The sequence below is a fragment of the Dryobates pubescens genome, chromosome 19, assembly GCF_014839835.1.
Source record: "Dryobates pubescens isolate bDryPub1 chromosome 19, bDryPub1.pri, whole genome shotgun sequence".
NCBI classification, from domain to species: Eukaryota; Metazoa; Chordata; class Aves; order Piciformes; family Picidae; genus Dryobates; species Dryobates pubescens.
This window is the reverse complement of record NC_071630.1, coordinates 12,656,295-12,674,421: the sequence shown is the minus strand read 5'-3', so window position 1 is coordinate 12,674,421 and position 18,127 is coordinate 12,656,295. Positions and strand designations below refer to the sequence as shown.

The following is an 18,127-nucleotide window of genomic DNA, read 5'->3' as shown; positions in this document are numbered from 1 at the left end:
GCAGGAGAGAAAGGAGGTGAAGGGATCAATGCCCAGGATGGAAAGGATGGGGATAGAGAAGGTGAAAGACAAGCTACAGCACTCCTGCATGCCCAGGGCAGCTCTGTGTTACTGCTGCAGGTTTGGAGCAGTCCCTTGTGAGGCCCTGTGGGTGCAATTTCACAGAATCACCAAGGTTGGAAGAGACCTCAAAGATCATCAAGTCCAACCTGTCACCACAGACCTCATGACTAAACCATGGCACCGAGTGCCACATCCAATCCCCTCTTGAACATCCCCAGGGATGGGGACTCCACCACCTCCCTGCAAAGACATTTGCACCAGCAGATCAATACTGCCATCAGAAAAGCCCCGTTTCACCAGAAGGGTGACTGAGGGATTGAAGGGGTTTTGCATCCATAAGCAGACGTGGCTTTTGGTGGCACAGGGGAGTGAAAGTTTCCAGTGTGAGATTAGAAGAGGCCATCCAGAGGTCAAGTGCCTGGTGTGCTCTCCCCAGATGCAGGTCCCGGGTACCTTGTGCTAAGAGCTGAAGGGTTAAGCGGCAGGCCCTGCTGACTGCCATGTGATGCAGCCTGGGCGATTACTGAAGGTCTGTGCCCTAAGAGCAATCACATGGGCCTGCCCCTGGCTCCCTGCGTGCAAACGTGCCCTGCTCGAGCCTGACTGCTCCCCGCTTCCGGCCTCACCGAGGGGAGCGCTGGGGACGGGAACGCGGCTTCACCGTCCCAGGCCTGCACCCAGGCTCCACATCAAAAGGCAGGGAACAAAACAACTGCAGAGCATTTTAAAGCAAAATAAATAAAGCCTTGGCTGCTCGGGGTGAGTTCTTACCCAAGGTACAATCGAGTTGTCTATTTATGGCTTTCCAGTTCAAAAGCAGACACATAACAGGAACTTGGGATATTCAAGCCCTAAAGAAGCTAACTTCTGGTCTTCCAGCCCCAGAGAACCTGACTTCCCCCAATCAAAGGGATTGCCACAACCCTCTGCTTTATCAGGTGGCTGGTGGGACCAGAGGAAATCCTGGGTTTCTGCTTTATTGGGTGGCTGGTGGAAGTGGAGGAAATCCTGGGGTTTTATCGAGTGAAAGCAGCTTTCAGTTGAGAGGACAATGTGACAATATCTGTTTGTGTAGCATCTTTCAGCAGGAAGGTCCCCAGAACGTTTTCTTCACAGGGTGATCTCTGGGAGATCACCTCAGTGATAGCAGGTTGAAGTGTGAGAAAGTCTGAGCACTCAGTGTCCACCAGTTGCTTGGGACAAGTGCATTGGGAGCTGATCATTTGGTTCAGGGGAGGTGCAGGCACGAGGTGAGGAGAAAGCTCTTCACAGAGAGAGTTGTTGGCCATTGGAATGTGCTGCCCAGGGAGGTGGTGGAGTCACCATCCCTGGAAGTGTTCAAAAAGGGATTGGATGTGGCACTTGAAGCCATGGTTTAGTTGGTCATGAGGTGTTGGGTGATAGAGTAGAATAGAGTAGAATTTAGTAGGCTGGAAGAGATCTTTAAGATCAAGTCCAACCTGTCATCCAACACTATCTAAGTCCAACCTGTCATCCAACACTATCTAATCAACTAAACCATAGGTTGGACTTGATGATCTCTGAGGTCTTTTCCAACCTTACTGATTCTATGATTCATTCCTCCAGGTGAATAAAAACCTGGAAACCTGGAGCAATCAGCCCAGCAGAAATGTGTGCACATGCTCTCCAGCACCACCCCAAGTGCACCAGCACCATGATTATCCAAAGAGCAGCGTTTGCCTTCAGGTTTCTCTGTTTCAACACTCACAAAAAGGCCCCTTGGAGTTCCTGGTCCCTCTGCATCAATCCTCTCTTGGGTTTGTGTTCTGCAGGTGATGTGTCGAACCTGACTCCTCAGCACTCCTTCGAAGGCACAAAGGTTGATGTGGGGAACATCGTCTTAGCTCTCTACAGCGGTCTCTTTGCCTATGGAGGATGGTAAGATGCAGCTTTCTTATCTTCTTTTTCAGTGCTAAATACTGGAATCCATTCCTTTCGTCCCCAGGTTGTGTTTGCAGGGAGAGTGTGGTCCAAGGCTTCCCACCTTTCTTCCAACAGTCATACTTCACACCCCATTTCCAGCCAGGATGCAGAAGCGTGCAGAAGTGGAGGAGATCATGGGGTTTAGAGGAGGCAGCAGATGATGGGTGATGATGCACCATGGTGCTTGGTGCATCTCCTAGATCTGTTAAGGGAAAGCAGCAGGGTGGGCTTGGCTAGCAGAAGAGAAAAAAAAAGTGCTTCATGCCAGCAGATGACTTGGAGCACCAGGCTGAAGCTCCTGGAGGCCTGTTTGTTGGTCTCTGAACATTTGCAAGTACAAGGAGCCTGTTAAATTTCTTGCTGCAGCCACCCTTATCACCTGGAGGGGTGTTTCAGTCATTCCTGGGTCCTGCTCTTCACCTCCTCTTGCAAGGAAGCTTGCAGCATGGAGTTCTAGATCCACCAGCACCATCCAGGACTTGTGATTTGCAGGTTTTGTGCTGTAGATCGTAAAACAGACATCAGCCACCATGAGTTAGAATAGAATAGAATTAACCAGGTTGGAAAAGACCTTTGAGATTGAGTCCAGCCTATCATCCAACACCATCTAAGCAACTAAACCATGGCACCAAGCACCCCATCCAGTCTCTCCTTAAACACCTCCAGTGATGGTGACTCCATCACCTCCCTGGGCAGCACATTCCAATGGGCAATCTCTCTATGAAGAATTTCTTCCTAACCTCCAGCCTAAACCTCCCCTGGTGCAGCTTGAGACTGTGTCCTCTTGTTCTGGTCCTGGTTGCCTGCAAGAAGAGACCAACCCCCACCTGGCTACAACCTCCCTTCAGGGAGTTGTAGACAGCAAGAAGGTCTCCCTTGAGCCTCCTCTTCTCCAGGCTAAGCAACCCCAGCTCCCTCAGCCTCTCCTCACAGGGCTGTGCTCCAAACCTCTCCCCAGCTTTGTTGCCCTTCTCTGGACAGGTGTCAGTCTCCTTACCCCTCCTGAAATTTCCCTGCATGGGAGTGAGGTGAAAGGCTTCCTTTATTCCAGGGGCTAACCAGAACTAACCACTTTGCTTTTAAATTGCAGGAATTACTTGAATTTTGTTACAGAAGAGATGATCAATCCCTACAGGTAGGTGTGTGTCCTGTGGTAGCTTCCTTGGGAGGAAAACATGTTGTCCTTGGGAAGCCCTTTCCTATGGTGTGTGCCAGGGGTTGCTAATCAGCCCAGAAGCCAAGGTCTTTTTCTGGGGAAGTAGAAAATGAGATAAAATAGTGACATTGTTGCTCCCTGGAACAGGGAGAGGGGAATAACAATCTCTGCATGAAAAAGGCTGTTTGCACTGCTTTGCTGAACTGATCCTACCAGTGTTGTTGGGAAGTGCTGCTTCCTTGGCACCTCTCTGAGTTAGAGGTGAAAAAGGAGCACTCAGGACTTTATTTCTGTCTTGTGTAAGCTCTCACAAGAGAACTTGTGCCTACATGTGTTTGTCATGTGCTCTTCCTCTTCTGCTGAGCAACAGCTGCTTTCTGCACTGCTGGAGCCCTTCAGGGTTATGCAGAGGAGCTGCTGAGGTGGTCCAAAGCAGGGCAGGGCTGATAAACCATTTTTGCTCACAGGGAAGGTGCTTCTGAGGCACTGTCAGTATGAGCTTCAGGGTCACTTGTGCAAGAACCTATTGCTGCCTGTCCCTGGCAGTGATTAGTGGCTGCTGGGAAGCACAAGATTTGAGATGCCCTTTACTTGACAATTGTGAAAAAGGGGGCTGCAGTTTGCAATTATTTTTGTCTTGTGAATGCAGTCATGGTATTTGACTCTCCCTTCCTGTGGCTTTGAGCTCCACTAGCCCAATTATATGTGGCATCAAGCAGGGTTTCCTTTTTCAGTTCCCATTTGCAAATGAAGTCAGACTGTTTGGAAAGGCAAATTTACCCAACACAGCCTTGTCTTTGCAGACCCACTCAGCCTGTGTCCAAACTCATTTTCTTGGAGTTTCATCAGCCCAGCCAGCTGCACAGAGTGACAGCCTAAAAACTGCCCAATAAACCCTTGAGCTTTCTACCTCCCACAACAAACCCAGCAGCACAAATGCTTTTTACAGAATCCCAGCATGGTGGGGGTTGGAAGGGACCTCTGGAAATCTTCTAGTCCAACCCTCCTTGCTAAAGCAAGGTCACCCACAGCAGGCTGCCCAGGATCACAGTGTCCAGGCAGGTTTGGAATCTCCAGGGGAGGAGACTCCACAACCTCTGTGGGCAGCCTGCTCCAGGGCTCTGGGACCCTCACCGTAGAGAAGTTTCTCCTTATGTTCAGGTGGAACCTCCTGGCTTCCAGTTTGTGCCCATTACCCCTTGCCCTGTCACTGGGCACCACTGGGAAGAGTCTGGCCCCATCCTCTTGCCCCCATCCTTTAGGTCTTGCTGAGCAGCTCAGGCTGCTCTTCTCCAGGCTAAACCACCCCAGCTCTCTCAGCCTTTCTTCCTCACAGAGATGCTCCCACAGCATCCTCTCCACTGGACTCTCCCCAGTAGTTCCCTATCTCTCTTGAACTGGGGAGCCTAGAACTGGACACAATTTTCCAGACAGGGCCTCATGAGGGCAGGATAGAGGGGAAGGAGAACCTCCCTCAATCTGCTGGCCATACTCTTCTTCATGCCTTCCAGGAGACCATGGGCCTTCTTGGGCCCCAAGAGCACATTGCTGACTCAAAGGCAACTTGTATCCACCAGCACTGCCAGTTGGTTCTCCATAGAGCTGCTTTCCAGCAGGTTAACCCCTCACCTGTTCTCCTTTGCCCAGTGGAGAGTAATCACCTCCATGTGGACATGGCACTTCAGGATGTGGTTTAGTGGCCATGGTGATGCTGGGTTGACAGTTGGGCTTGGTGACCTTGGAGGCCTTTCCCAACCTTGGTGATTCTGTGAATGCATGTGCCAGCCCCCTGGCTAGCAAGAGGCATGGGGGGTTGTTTTTAATTAATTGCAGTGATTTTGGCTTAATGATCACCCAGACAGCCAGGGTCACTCCATGCAAAGTGTCCCTTCTGCCAGCAATCCTGCACTCTGCATCTGTCAGCCTCCAGGCTGTGTCCATGTGGGCATCTTCTCCTCTGCTAGGGAGAGCACCACGTGCCTGGGAAACTAAGAGCCAAAGAATGCTTTGAGCCAACTTTGAGTCAGCGCAGGAGTGCTGCAGCATGAGCCACTGATCCCTGGCAGCAGCAGCTCTCTCTGAACTTATAATTTGTCTTTTTTAATTCCTAGAAACCTGCCTCTGGCTATCATCATCTCACTACCTGTGGTCACCTTGGTTTATGTGCTGACAAACCTGGCCTACTTCACGACCCTGTCGACCGAGCAGATGCTGACGTCCGAAGCCGTGGCTGTGGTAAGAGCAGAGCTGTTCTGATGTGACTCATCTGATTTCTGGGGCTGGTTGAATCAGGCTTGGAGCCTCTGCACACATCTCCCTGGTTTGTTCCTGGCTGGTCATGGCTGCTTACAAATATAAAAAGATGATGATAGACAGGGGATAAAGAGCAACTGTGATGGGAGCAGGGAGGAGCAGCGTGGATGCCAGGTGGGCTTGCTCACAGACAGCAGTGAGGGTGAGCACTGCTCAGTGCCTTTGTAATATTCATAACTATTCGAGGTTGCTGCTGGCCTCCTGACTTGCCCTCAGCTACCAGAGCACGGTATTAGTGGGAAAAGGTCATTCAGTCAATACTGAAGCAGATTAGAATCAATAAGGTTGGAAAAGACCTCAGAGATCATCACAACCTATCACCCAACACCTCATGACTAACTAAACCATGGCTTCAAGTGTCACATCCAATCCCCTCTTGACCACCTCCAGGGATGGTGACTCCACCAAATCCCTGGGCAGCACATTCCAATTGTTCTTGCTCTGTAGCTTCCTCCTTTTAATCAAGGGAAGGGAAATAATACTTCTGTTAATTACAATGCCACTGCAGACAGAAAACCTGATAGCTTCAGAACGGAGCAGTGTGGTGTGACCCTGCAAGCTGAGTGTGACCAGGATTGTTTAGTGCTTCAAGGGGAGTCTCCCAGTCCAGGATAAGATGGTCTGGGCCATTCAGGTGGCAGTGCTCCATCCTTTGGGTTAGTATCAAGCCTCTGCTCCAGCCTGCATCTACACAGTGCAAGGTTACTGGAATCATAGAATCATGAAGGTTGGAAAAGACCTCTAAGATCATCAAGTCCAACCATTTACCCATCACAATCGTGGCCACTAAACCATGTCCCAAAGTGCCATGTCTGCATGTTTTTTGAACTCCTCCCCTCATGGATACCAGCCTGAGCTGCATCACTCTGGCTGTGTGCCTTTGCAAGTCTTGAAATCAATGTGAAAGTGTTGGCACAAAACTGCAGTGCAGCTGCAGTTTGTGATAAAGCCCCACACCTCCAGGTCACTGCCTTGCTAAGGGGCTGTGTCCCAGCTCCTTGCTCAGCAAGTGGCAGTAGCTGTGTGTTTGAATAGTTTTTGGCCCACTGCAAAAAGGACTGTGGGGTGCTGGAGTATGGCCAAAGAGCTTCAAAGATGGTGAAGGGTCTGGAAAACCAAGTCTTGTGAGGAGCAGCTGAGGGAGCAGCTGAGGGAGCTGCTGGGGTTGTTCAGCTTGGAGAAAAGGAGGCTGAGAGGAAACCTTCTGGCTCTCTACAACTGCCTGAAAGGAGTTTGGAGCCAAGTGGGGGTTGGTCTCTTTTCCTGAGGAGCAAGAGCCAGAACAAGAGAAAATGGCCTCAAGTTGCACCAGAGGAGGTTTAGGTTGGACTTGAGGAACAGTTTCTTCCCCTTGAGGGTTGTCAAGGTGTGGTCCAGGCTGTCCAGGGCAGTGGTGGAGTCCCCATCTCTGGGAGGGGTTTCAAAGCCATGGAGATGCAGTGCTGAGGGACACGATGCAGTGGTGACCTGGCAGTGCTGGGTTAACAGTTGGACTTTATGATCTCAAAGGTCTCTTCAGAACAGAACAATTCTCTGATGCTATGAATCTCTGCAGTTTCTGTTTGATCCTGAACTGTTTTGGACAGCTGTTCTAATAAATGTTGTGTCCTGACCCATAAAGTGGTTTTTCAGGAAGGAGAAGGAGCAAATGGCAAACTCTGTACCAGCTCCAGCACTAAGCCCTGTCACTTGTTCAGATATCTACAAATATTAACTCTTCATAGGTAGCTCTGACTTCTTTTGGACATTTTGTGTGTGAAATGTCTGTCTTGTTGCTCCTCATGTAGGACTTTGGGAACTACCACCTTGGTGTCATGTCCTGGATCATTCCTGTCTTTGTTGGCTTGTCATGCTTTGGATCTGTGAATGGATCTCTCTTCACTTCTTCCCGGTAGGTTTTCTTGCACAGTGTCATGGGGTTTGGTTCCCAGTCATGGTTAATGCTCTTTGCCTTGGAGTTGTCCTCCCAAGAGTGGCTGTGGGTAGACACAAAGTCTAAAGGGTCTGGAGCCTATGTGGGGAATGCAGTGGGGAAAAAAAAATTGGGACTTGAAAATTGCATCTAGTTTCAAGGAAAACCTTTCATTGGCCTTAATCTTCTGTTCCTCAGGCAAAGTCCTGCTGAAGTTATTAGAATATAAACAAACACAGGCTTGGGGCTCACTGCCTGATGTTGCCTGAGAAAGTGGCTTTAATGAAAAGCAGAAACTTATGAAACTTCAGGGTTGAGAATTCATCCAGAACAGGGAGAAAGGACAGGAGAAGGACTGAGATGGTTCCAATGCTGACAAGACATCTCCTGGGTTGTCTTGGGAAAGTCACTTAATTGCTTTCTCTGGCAAGGACGATACAAGTACATCTTGTCTTGCATTCTTTGATGGCCTCTGGCCTTCCTTCTGAGACAGGGACTTTCCACTCTAAGTGCAGCACACCCCATGCTGGGGTCTGATCCTGGAGAGCCCTGCTCCTGAACTCCCTCGACTAGCAGAAGGGCAGAGCTGGCATCATGCATGTCACCACCAAGGAGGAGAACCTTGCATGGAGCCTGGCCATTTCTGTCTTGGTGCCTCAGCACTGTCCAAGCTGAGCTTGGGTTGTGCTGCAGACACAGGGACTAAAGGGGTGATAACTGCTCTGTCTCCCCCACCTCAGGCTGTTCTTCGTGGGATCCCGAGAAGGACACTTGCCTTCAATCCTCTCTATGATTCACCCCAGGCTCCTCACTCCCATGCCATCCCTCGTCTTTACGGTAAGGACCTGGGCCTGTGGTGATGAGCATCAGCTTGGTATTGAGAAATGGGTTGTGGGTGGTTGGAGGGGGCCCACCTCCAGACACAGCCATTGCTGCATGCACCCACAGGACCCTTCTGTTCCTCATCACATCCTCATATTCCACTTTTGGTTTGAAGTCACCCCAGGCACCAATTACAATAGCTTAAATGACTGAAAATAATGAGCCTGGTTCTTCCCCTGGCTGATAGTTCTTAAGTGCCTGTATTTGTTTCCCTGGAGGTATTAAAAAACTGTGGAGACATGGCACTTTGGGCCATGGTTTAATGGCCATGCTGGTGTTAGGTCAACCATTGGACATGATGATCTTGGAGGTCTTTTCCAACCAAGACAGTTCTATGTTTCTATAGCGTTGTAACCTACATGGTTTCACCTCCTGCCTCTGCTAATGGATTTTCTTTCTTTTTTCCTGGTTGCAGTGCATCATGACCCTGCTCTATGCCTTCTCCAACAACATTTTCTCAGTCATCAACTTCTTCAGCTTCTTCAACTGGCTGTGTGTGGCTCTGGCCATCATCGGCATGATGTGGCTGCGCTACAAGAAGCCAGAGCTGGAAAGGCCCATCAAGGTGAGAAGAGTGTGGTAATTGCATGGTGGGTTCTCCTTGAGTCCCTTCTCAGTACCAGAGGGTTCACCAAGTGTGGCTGCTTGTCCTGTATGGAAGAGGGACTGGGATTGCAGGAGTGCAGGGGAAATGTGATGGACTTCACAGAGGTGTCCCTGCTGTACAGAAATCTGCTGGATGAGAATTGGTGAGCTGCTGCCATGGATGTGGGCATACAAGAGTGCAGGAGGCTCTGGATGTCAAAGATGTGGGGTAGCCAAGTGGGAAGCTCTCACTGACTAACCCACTGCCCAGGAGAAATCATATGGCTTTCAGTGAAACACTGTACCACTGTGGAATTCACTTAAAATAGGTTTTTAATAAAGCAGACAAACCCCTGCCTGCAGAGGAGAACTTTGTTCTCTTTGTCCTTGGCCAGCTTGGCAGTACCATGTCCCATCTGGGAGAAGGCCAAGATCATGTCAGCCACAAGCATGTCTGCCTTCCTTAAAGGAATGCTTCTCACTCAGGTCTCTGCCAGCAAGCAGGCAACCAGAGAAAAACAGACTCCCAGACCTGTACCAGAGGCTTCCCAGGGAGGCTCTTTGCAGGGTGTTTCCTTTGGGGTTTGGTTTCTCTTTCAAAAGCTGGGCTGGTGTCAGCAGGAGCCCTGCTCAGAGTAGGGCAGCCAAGTACCCTGAGAAACAGCCATGAGGATTCTATGGCTTATGCCATGGTTGCTGCTGAATTTGGTGCTCTTGGTAGAGGTGCTTTTATAGGGGATCATTCGAGGATGGGATCTAAAAAAGGCTGCTGAGAAGGGCTCATGGCTCTTGGCAAGTCAAATCTCTCAGCATTGTTTGCTGCTTTTAAGGTACATGTTAGGTGTCTGCCTACATCTGTTTTGTCTGAGATTGATGGAGAGCTCTGCTTAAATTGATGCCTTCTCCATGGCAGCTCAGGGTCATGGTCCCTGTGTTCAGAGCATTGGAACAGACAGGATCAGGGTGACAGAGCCCTGGATAAGGCTGCCCAGAGAGGCTGTGGAGCCTTCTTCTCTGGAGAGAGTCCAAACCCACCTGGACATTGTGATCCTGGGTAGCCTGCTGTGGGTGGCCCTGCTTTAGCAGGGGAGTTGGACTAGATGATCTCCACAGGTCCCTTCCAACCCCACCACCATACTGGGATTGTGGAATTCTGTGAGTACTCTCCATGGTGGACATGATCTCTTTCCCTCCTTGGGCTCTACAGCAAGACAAAGTTCACTGGGAACTATTCCACATTCTCCTGATACAACTTCCAACCTGTTCTTTACGTCCTTGTGTAGGTGAACATCTGCCTGCCCATTTTCTTCATCCTGGCCTGCTTGTTTCTCATTGCTGTTTCCTTCTGGATGACACCCAAGGAATGTGCCATCGGCTTCGCAATCATCTTCAGCGGGATCCCGATTTACTTCTTCGGGGTCTGGTGGCAAAACAAGCCCAAGTGGGTCCTCCAATGCATCTGTAAGTACTAGCAGGGAAGGGCAAGGGTGCAGGTTGGCTTTTGCTCCAAACAGAGCAGCTTCCTGGTGAGCATGCTGCAACTGGTAACACTGGCTCTCTTTTGTGGAGGCTTCCAGTGTTTTGGCTCTGATCTGTTGTTCTTCAATGGCAACAAGTTTTAACCTGGTGATGGCCTGAACTACCAAGCACCCAAAAGATACCCTGACTTGCAATGGTTGGAAATCTTGGGTCAAAGATCAGCAGCCCTTTGTTTTTCACCCTGGCAAACAGGTGGTTGTTACACAGTAGAGCATAATTCTCTGAGCACGTTGCTGCCTTCTTCTGTAAAAGCACAGGGCCAAGCCTTCTGTCCCTGTCTGCTGCTGTAGGAAAGGAAAAGAAGTAGCAGCACAACAGTCTGAGCACAGTTGGCCTCAGGCTGGCTGATGAAAATTTGTAATTAGAATAGAATAGAACAGAATAGAATTAACCAGGCTAGAAAAGACCTTTGAGATAGAGTCCAACCTATCATCCAACACCATCTAAGCAACTAAACCATGGCAGCAAGTGCCTCATCCAGTCTCTTCCTAAACACCTCCAGTGATGGTGACTCCACCACCTCCCTGGGCAGCTCATTCCAATGGCCAATCACTCTTTCTGTGAAGAACTTCTTCCTAACATCCAGTCTAAACCTCCCCTGGCACAGCTTGAGACTGTGTCCTCTTGTTCTGGTCCTGGTTGCCTTGGAGAAGAGACCAACCCCCACCTGGCTACAACCTCCCTTCAGGGAGTTGTAGACAGCAAGAAGGTCACCCCTGAGCCTCCTCCAGGCTAAGCAACCCCAGCTCCCTCAGCCTCTCCTCACAGGGCTGTGCTCCAAACCCCTCCCCAGCTTTGTTGCCCTTCTCTGGACACCTTCCAGCAACTCAACATCTTTCCTAATCTGAGGGGCCCAGAACTGGACACAGGACTCAAGGTGTGGCCTAACCAGTACTAAGTACAGGGCAGAATGACTTCCCTGCTCCTGCTGGCCACACTGTTCCTGATACAGGCCAGGATGCCATTGGCCTTCTTGGCCACCTGGGCACACTGCTGGCTCATGTTCAGCCTACTATCAAGCACTACCCCCAGGTCCCTTTCTGCCTGGCTGCTCTCCAGCCACTCTGACCCCAGCCTGTAGCACTGCATGGGGTTGCTGTGGCAAATGTGTAGAACCCGGCACTTAAGCTGTGTTAAATCTCATGCTGTTGGACTCTGCTCATCTCTCCAGCCTGTCAAGGTCCCTCCTCAGAGCTCTCCTACCCTCTAACAGATCCACACCTGCCCCCACCTTGGTGTCATCTGCAAATTTTCTGATGATGGACTCAAACCCCTCATCCAGATCATCAGTAAAATACTGAACAAGATCGGGCCCAGCACTGATGCTTGGGGGACACCACTAGTGTCCCAGTCCATCTCTTAGCCAGTGCTAACATTCCTGACCCAGACAGAGCTCTCCTTGGCATCAGATCGTGGCAGCAGAGCAGAGGGAGGGGAAAATCCCTGGGATGTTTCCTCTCAGGAGGTTTATTTTTAAGGGGCCTTTGCTGGAAGGTTTTCCAACAGCTGACGCAGCACGGCAGTGTGTTCGGAAGGGATGTGGAGGCTGTGCTTGGCACATGGAACCTCTGTCTGAAAACTGAATCCAGAAAGTCACTCCCTGTTGTCCCAAGTAACTGAACTCTACCCTCTGCTTCCCAGGTCTCATACAGCAGGCTGACCTAGAAAAGCAGACAAGTAGAAATGTCCAGCCTTAGCTGGGTGCTTTTTAGGAGGAAGAAAGAGGCTTTTTTAACACTGCTCAGCACTTGCTATTCTTTTTTCTTCCCCCCCCTTCCCTCTCTTTCTCTCACACTCACTTTTTTATTCTGAGTATTAGGCTCAGTTCCTGGAAGAGCCATTTTTGCAGTGCTTGGGTGGCAAATTACCATATTAATTGTTTTCTACCACCAAAGGCTTGTAAGGAGAAGACAGAAAATATTCTGGGAGCACAAGGTGATCATCCTGCAGGTGCCCATTTACAAACATGGACTTCAAACCCTTCATCCATTGCAGATAATTTGATCCCCTCCAACCAGTCTGAGCTTGTGTGGATTTGGAATCCCTGTTAGCTCTACCTGGTAAGACTATGTGGTCATCTCCAGACACGCAGTGAAGCAGCAGAAAGCACAAGTTGTCCAAATTGGAAGTAAAAGCATCAGCTCAGATACTGTTTTGTGCCCAGTTCTGCTATGATGCCTGACTCAGTGTTGGCTGCTCGCATTTCTGGCATCCTAACGTGGTTACCTTATCATCCTGCAATTAGAAACTGGTGTCTAGAACTCCTGGAACCTCTTGTCAGGGCAGGATTCCATCTGTGCTGCAGGAGCAAAGCTCCCAGTGGTACATGGTTTAGTGGGCATGGTGGTATTGGTTTGACAGTTGAGCTTGAAGATGTTAGAGATCTTTTCCAGCCTTAATGATTCTGTGATTAAGTTCTGGGTGTGAGTAGAGAGCAGCCAGTGGCTCATTGCCTTCAAGACTTTTATTTGTGTTTGGACTAACCTTGCTCAGAAGCAGGGTGAGGAGGCAGATGCCTTAGTCTTTCTGCTGAACCCAAGACCAAGATAGATAGCTAGGGATTGTTTAGTCTGGAGGAGGTTGAGAGGGAAGCTCATTGTTCTCTACAACTCCCTGAGAGGAAGTTGTAGTGAGGTGGGGGTCGGTCTCTTCTCTCTAGTGTCTCTGGGATGAGAGGAAACAGCCTGAAACTGTGCCAGGGGAGGTCTAGGGTGGATTAGAAAATACTTCTTTACTCAGAGTGGTCAGGCATTGAACAGGCTGCCCAGGGAGGTCATGGAGTCACCATCCCTGGAGGTGTCCAAGAAACATGTGGACATGGCACTCTGGGATGTGGTTTAATGGCCGTGGTGGTGTCGACGCTTGAGCTCGATGATCTTCGAGGTCTTTTCCAACCAAAGCAGTTCTACCATTCTCTCTGTGTGTGCTCTCTCTGACCAGTACTTTGCTGTCTTCCCCATAGACTCTGCCACAGTCCTGTGCCAGAAACTGATGGAAGTGGTTCCCCAGGAATCCTAAGCAGGAGGAGCAGGGACACTCAGCTCGAGGAACGCACAATCCTGTTTTGAGACGACACAAGGAGAAAACGCTTCTGACCCCTCGCAGACGAAACCCTGGCACTGGAGCACCCCGGCGGAGCCACCTCTGCCTGACACCACACCTCTGGCTCTGCCTTGTCTCCTCCTGCCCCTCCATCACCACCCTGTAACCTGGCAGATGAGAACCCTGCAGTGAGAAGTCCTTGGTACGAAGGTGGGCCAGGAGGAGGAATTCCTGCTGGCAGCTTCAGAGGGGTCCTGCCTGTCCAGCAGCAGCGAGTCCCATCAGCATCTGTGTGTGTGTGTGGTACTGAGGGCTGTGCTCCAGTTCTGTGTAGGCTGACCTGGTTTGGGTCTGGGATCCTCCAGATGATACTAAATGCGCCCCATGTGAGTTTTGCCAGCTATGCAAATGTGCCTGTGTCTGGAGCTGGGACTGTTGTAGAGCTGCAGGGTGGTCCTGAGCCTGGCCCACCTGCCTTAGCTGGGCAGGGAGAGGTGGTTGGGAGGCAAAGGTTAGCTGATGTTGGCTCACACACACACACAAACTCATACCAAAATACATGCTGCTGGATGCTTTGGACTCTGTCCATTAGCAGTGACTTAGGTGAGACAAGGCAGAGCAGAATTAGTGTCAGAGAAATGATGTGGGGAGGCCTCATCTGACCTTCACTGCATTCCTGACTAGAGCGCTTGGGGCCCCTGCCACTGTCTGGCTTGTAACTCTCAGATCCAAGCCATCTCCCTGCTATTGAGGCAGTCCTCTGGAATGCTCTTCACCAGAACACCCATCCATGGCCTGTGACTCAGCCCTGGGGCAGGTGCAAGCCTGTGGGTGGAATTTCTCCTGAGAAACCCAGGGAATTGCAATAAGCAGAAGGCCAAGTCCTTGGCTTGCTCACTCCATGTTTTTCTGTAGATAAGCTATTGACCAGCATGGAATGAGCAATGTTATGCTCTCCAGATGACCTTTTTATTGCCCACAGTATGGTTCATGTTCAGCCCCCAAACCATTTGCAAAGAGAAAATGAGGGTGGTGGGATTCCCTTGGCTCCGTCCATGGGGTCTCTCTGAGCATTGCCTGTCACTATGCTCTGCATTATGCCATGCAGTGGAGATGGGACCAGCTGGGTCTGGGGGTGTAGAAAGGGGCAGATGTTTAATTTTGATCTGCTATAGATGGTCTGGTTTGCTTTAAGAAGCAGGGCCTGGGGCCTGGTCCTTCTTAGTGTAAAACTGCAGCATCAAGTTTGGCCTGGTGAGATCCCCCACCAACATCCTCCCCTTCAGGGAGTGGTCTTGGAGCACAAACTAAAACCCACATGTGAAATCTTGGTCTGCTGTTGTGGGGCAGTCTCATCCCCTGGGCCCACCCACACTTCCTCTAGTTCCCAAGTAGTGAAAACTGTCCCCTTAGGACCATGTTACTTTGTGTGGTCAAAAGTGTCAGCTTTCCAGCAAAACTGCAGCTCTTGAACATTTTGCTCATTGTGCCTCTGCGCTTCAGGTGATAGTTGGAAATCAAAAGCATTTTGTCCTCACAAGTGAACTTCAGTCTCTGCTGCAGATCTTCTTTGTGCTTGTGCTTTGTGCAAATGGGTTGTTGAGCTATTTTTTTCTCCTCAGTGTTTCTGTCAACTAAGCTGTTGAGAAGCCAGGATCCTCCAAGAGCTACAGCTTTCTGCTGGCTTCTCCTCATAGCGTAGGGTTATGCTGGATGATGAGGCATTAAGGACACCAATGGTACTAGCTGATGCTTTGTCCTTTGAAGCTCTTTAACCTCAAATAGTGTGTTAGAGCAGGTGGTGACTTCTCTTCTAGTGTCTGTGCCAATAGCCATGGCCATGTCTACGTGCAGCTCTTTGCTATTGCGTCACCAACCATGTGTCTGCTTGGAGGCAGTGCAGGAGGAGTAGGTGAGACAATCATCACACTGAAAACCTTTGCTGTCAGGTGGCTTATTCCGTGGCAACTTAATGTAGAGATACCCAAACCAGCTTCTCAGGTGCTGCTTTACCTGTGTCAGTGTTGAGCTCTCCTGGAGCTGAGTCATCCTGTGGAGAGCTGCAGCTGGTTTGGGTGATGTACACTGTGGAAGAACCCAAAGCTTACAGGCCATGCCTGGCTCTTCAGGGACCTATGTGCAATGAATTGGAGCATCTCAGATCCAGTGCCTGGAGAGAGGCATTCACATGAGTAAGGTTGTGCACCATAAAACCTGGACTCAGTTCTGGGAATCCTTCCAGATGAAGGTTGAGAAGTTTGGGCAGAGTTGTCATGGGAAATCACTGCTTATGCTGGACCTGTTGCATGGAGAGCCTCTGTCCTCTTCTGCTTGAGCTGCAGATTTTTGGCTCTTGGACATTAGGACGAAGCTCTTTACTATGAGGGTGGTGGAACACAGGAACAGGTCGCCCAGGGTGGTGGTGGAGGCCCCATCCCTAGAGATATTCAGGGTCAGGCTTGATGTTAAAGGTGTCCCAGCTTACTGCAGGGGGGTTGGACTAGATGACCTGTGAAGGCCCCTTCCAACCCAACCCATTCTATAATGCTATAATGATCTGCCAGCTTCCTGCAGGATTCTGCCAGCTTCCTGCAGGATTCAGCGTTGGGGCTCCCAGTGCTAACACACACCAGCAGAACTCCTTGGGATGCAAAGGAACAGGATTTTAACTCTCAAGCCACCTCAACCCAATGTCCAGTCCAGTCCTCAGAGCTCAGAAATGGACCTAAATCTCCCAAAAGCCTGGGGGTTGCTTGGTTTGGACACATCTGAATGAATCCCATCAGTGATGAAGACCATCACTACACAATACCCTCTTGGTGAACCTTCCACACTGGTTTTAAAGAGGAGATGTCACACTGAGAAATTTTTTTCTTCATTAATTAACAGATCTTAATTAAATCCTTAACTGGCTTGCTTGCTTGCTTGCTTTTTATGGATTTCCATGGGTTTTCATTTGCTGCTCTCTGGTACTAACCTCCTGGCTCTGGTGTTGATACCACATGTGTCACAGTGATCTTGGCAGTGTCTCCCTGACAACAGAAGTGTGGGAAGGAACTGAACCAGGTACCAGCACAGAATGACAACAGTGTTGAATTTGCTCAGCCACAGCTCACATCTCAATGTTTGCCTTTCCAAAACCTGATTTCTTTTCTTCCTGATTCATTGACCCTTATAGTTCCCTCTACAACACCCTGAAAGGAGGTTGTGGTGAGGTGGGGGTTGGTCTTTTCTCCCTATAATCAAGTGATAGAATGAGAAGAAATGGCCTTAATTTGCACCAGGGGAGGCTAGGAACAATTTCTGTAGTGAAAGTGTGGTCAGGCATTGGAACAGGCTGCACAGGGTGGTGGTGGAGTCACCATCCCTGGAGGGGTTCAAAAACATGTAGACAGGACATGGTTTAATGGCCATGGTGGTGTCAAATCAACAGTCATCTCTTCACTGGGTGGAACTGCTGGGAACAGCATCTGCTGTCCAGCACCACAGCTTGGAGCTCAGATCAGCAGCCTACAGTGGTGCTGCCCTCAGGGGCTTGCCATGTTCAGCTGGGTTTTAGTGTGATTAAAAAGAGAGAATACATCTCCAGGAAAGACCTCCCTGCTGCCTGGTTTCCTCAAATGTGGAGTGAGACATGTCCTGGAGGGCGAGGGGAACAACAGAGACCTCACAGAAAATTCCTCATAGTTGCCAGCCCTGGATGTGGGATTTTTCTGTTTCTCTGTTTGCTCCTGCTCTTTGGAGCCCATGATCAGGTCATGCCTGTTGTAACCCACCACAGGAGATAAACCCTTCCCACAAAGCACACTCACAAGTGCAGTGGCCATGAGTTTGCTGAACAGCAGCTACAACTAGCAAGGTACCACATGGATCTGCTTCATGTGACAGTGTGCTCCAAGTGCAACCACAGAGGCTATGACAATGGAGTCAGAGGCATTTAGCTTGGAGAAAACCTTTAGGGTCATGGAGTATTTCTGCAAGCAATGGCTGTGCTACAGTCCTCCCTTGACCCTTGTACCAAACACCCTTTCAATTATCACTCTTCTCACCTCATTTTCAAGTGTTCAGGCTCCCAGGCAGTCTGTTACTGGGGATGTTGATGGAACAGGATCTTGCTGGGATTGCTGAACTGTGGGGCACACAGAGCCAGGTGCTTCCTCACCCATTGGGTTCCTCTTTCTAAATGAGAACCTTCTTCCCAACTGAGTGGGGAACCAGCCTTGGCAAAGCACTCTCCACCAAAATCTTGGAGGGATTTAAGTCCTCCTGGGTGCGTTCTTTTTGCCTTTATTTTTTGTTAACTCCTGCAGGATTTGCAGGGTTTCCCATCTCAGACACTGTATTAAACACACTTGTTTTCGGTGGCACCCTCTGTGGATACTGAGTTCAAAGGGACTCTGTCACTGTTGAGCAAACTTTAACGACCCTTCAACTGGATTAAAACTCACAAGTAGCTTTGTTGTTCTGCAAGCCCTCTCCCTGGGGGTGGCACAGGCATGGGAATAAATTGGGCCCCTCCATGGGCTCCTCTGCTGTGGGTCAGCCCAAGAGCAGAGCCCTGGAGAGGCAGCAGTCCCATGGTCACCACTTTCCAACCATGCAGAGATGTTTGCAGTGGCAGAGTCCCGGGCTGGCTGCAGGGAATGCTTTCTCTCGGCCTGGGAAGGTGCCTGTGGCTGCAGCTGAGGCTG

At 50.0% G+C, this 18,127-nt stretch overlaps 1 protein-coding gene across 1 annotated transcript in view; it reads left to right on the top strand.

The window, feature by feature from the left end:
* Window positions 1-15,744, top strand: part of SLC7A5 (solute carrier family 7 member 5) — a 43,445-nt gene extending 27,701 nt beyond the window's left edge. Inside the window, exons 3-10 of the mRNA XM_009904464.2 lie at window positions 1,857-1,962; window positions 3,098-3,142; window positions 5,275-5,398; window positions 7,264-7,367; window positions 8,129-8,225; window positions 8,686-8,835; window positions 10,139-10,316; window positions 13,357-15,744. Of these exons, the coding sequence (XP_009902766.2) occupies window positions 1,857-1,962; window positions 3,098-3,142; window positions 5,275-5,398; window positions 7,264-7,367; window positions 8,129-8,225; window positions 8,686-8,835; window positions 10,139-10,316; window positions 13,357-13,412 (860 nt within the window). The 3' untranslated portion in view covers window positions 13,413-15,744. The remainder of the gene's footprint in view (window positions 1-1,856; window positions 1,963-3,097; window positions 3,143-5,274; window positions 5,399-7,263; window positions 7,368-8,128; window positions 8,226-8,685; window positions 8,836-10,138; window positions 10,317-13,356) is intronic.
* The last annotated feature ends 2,383 nt before the right edge of the window (window positions 15,745-18,127 follow it).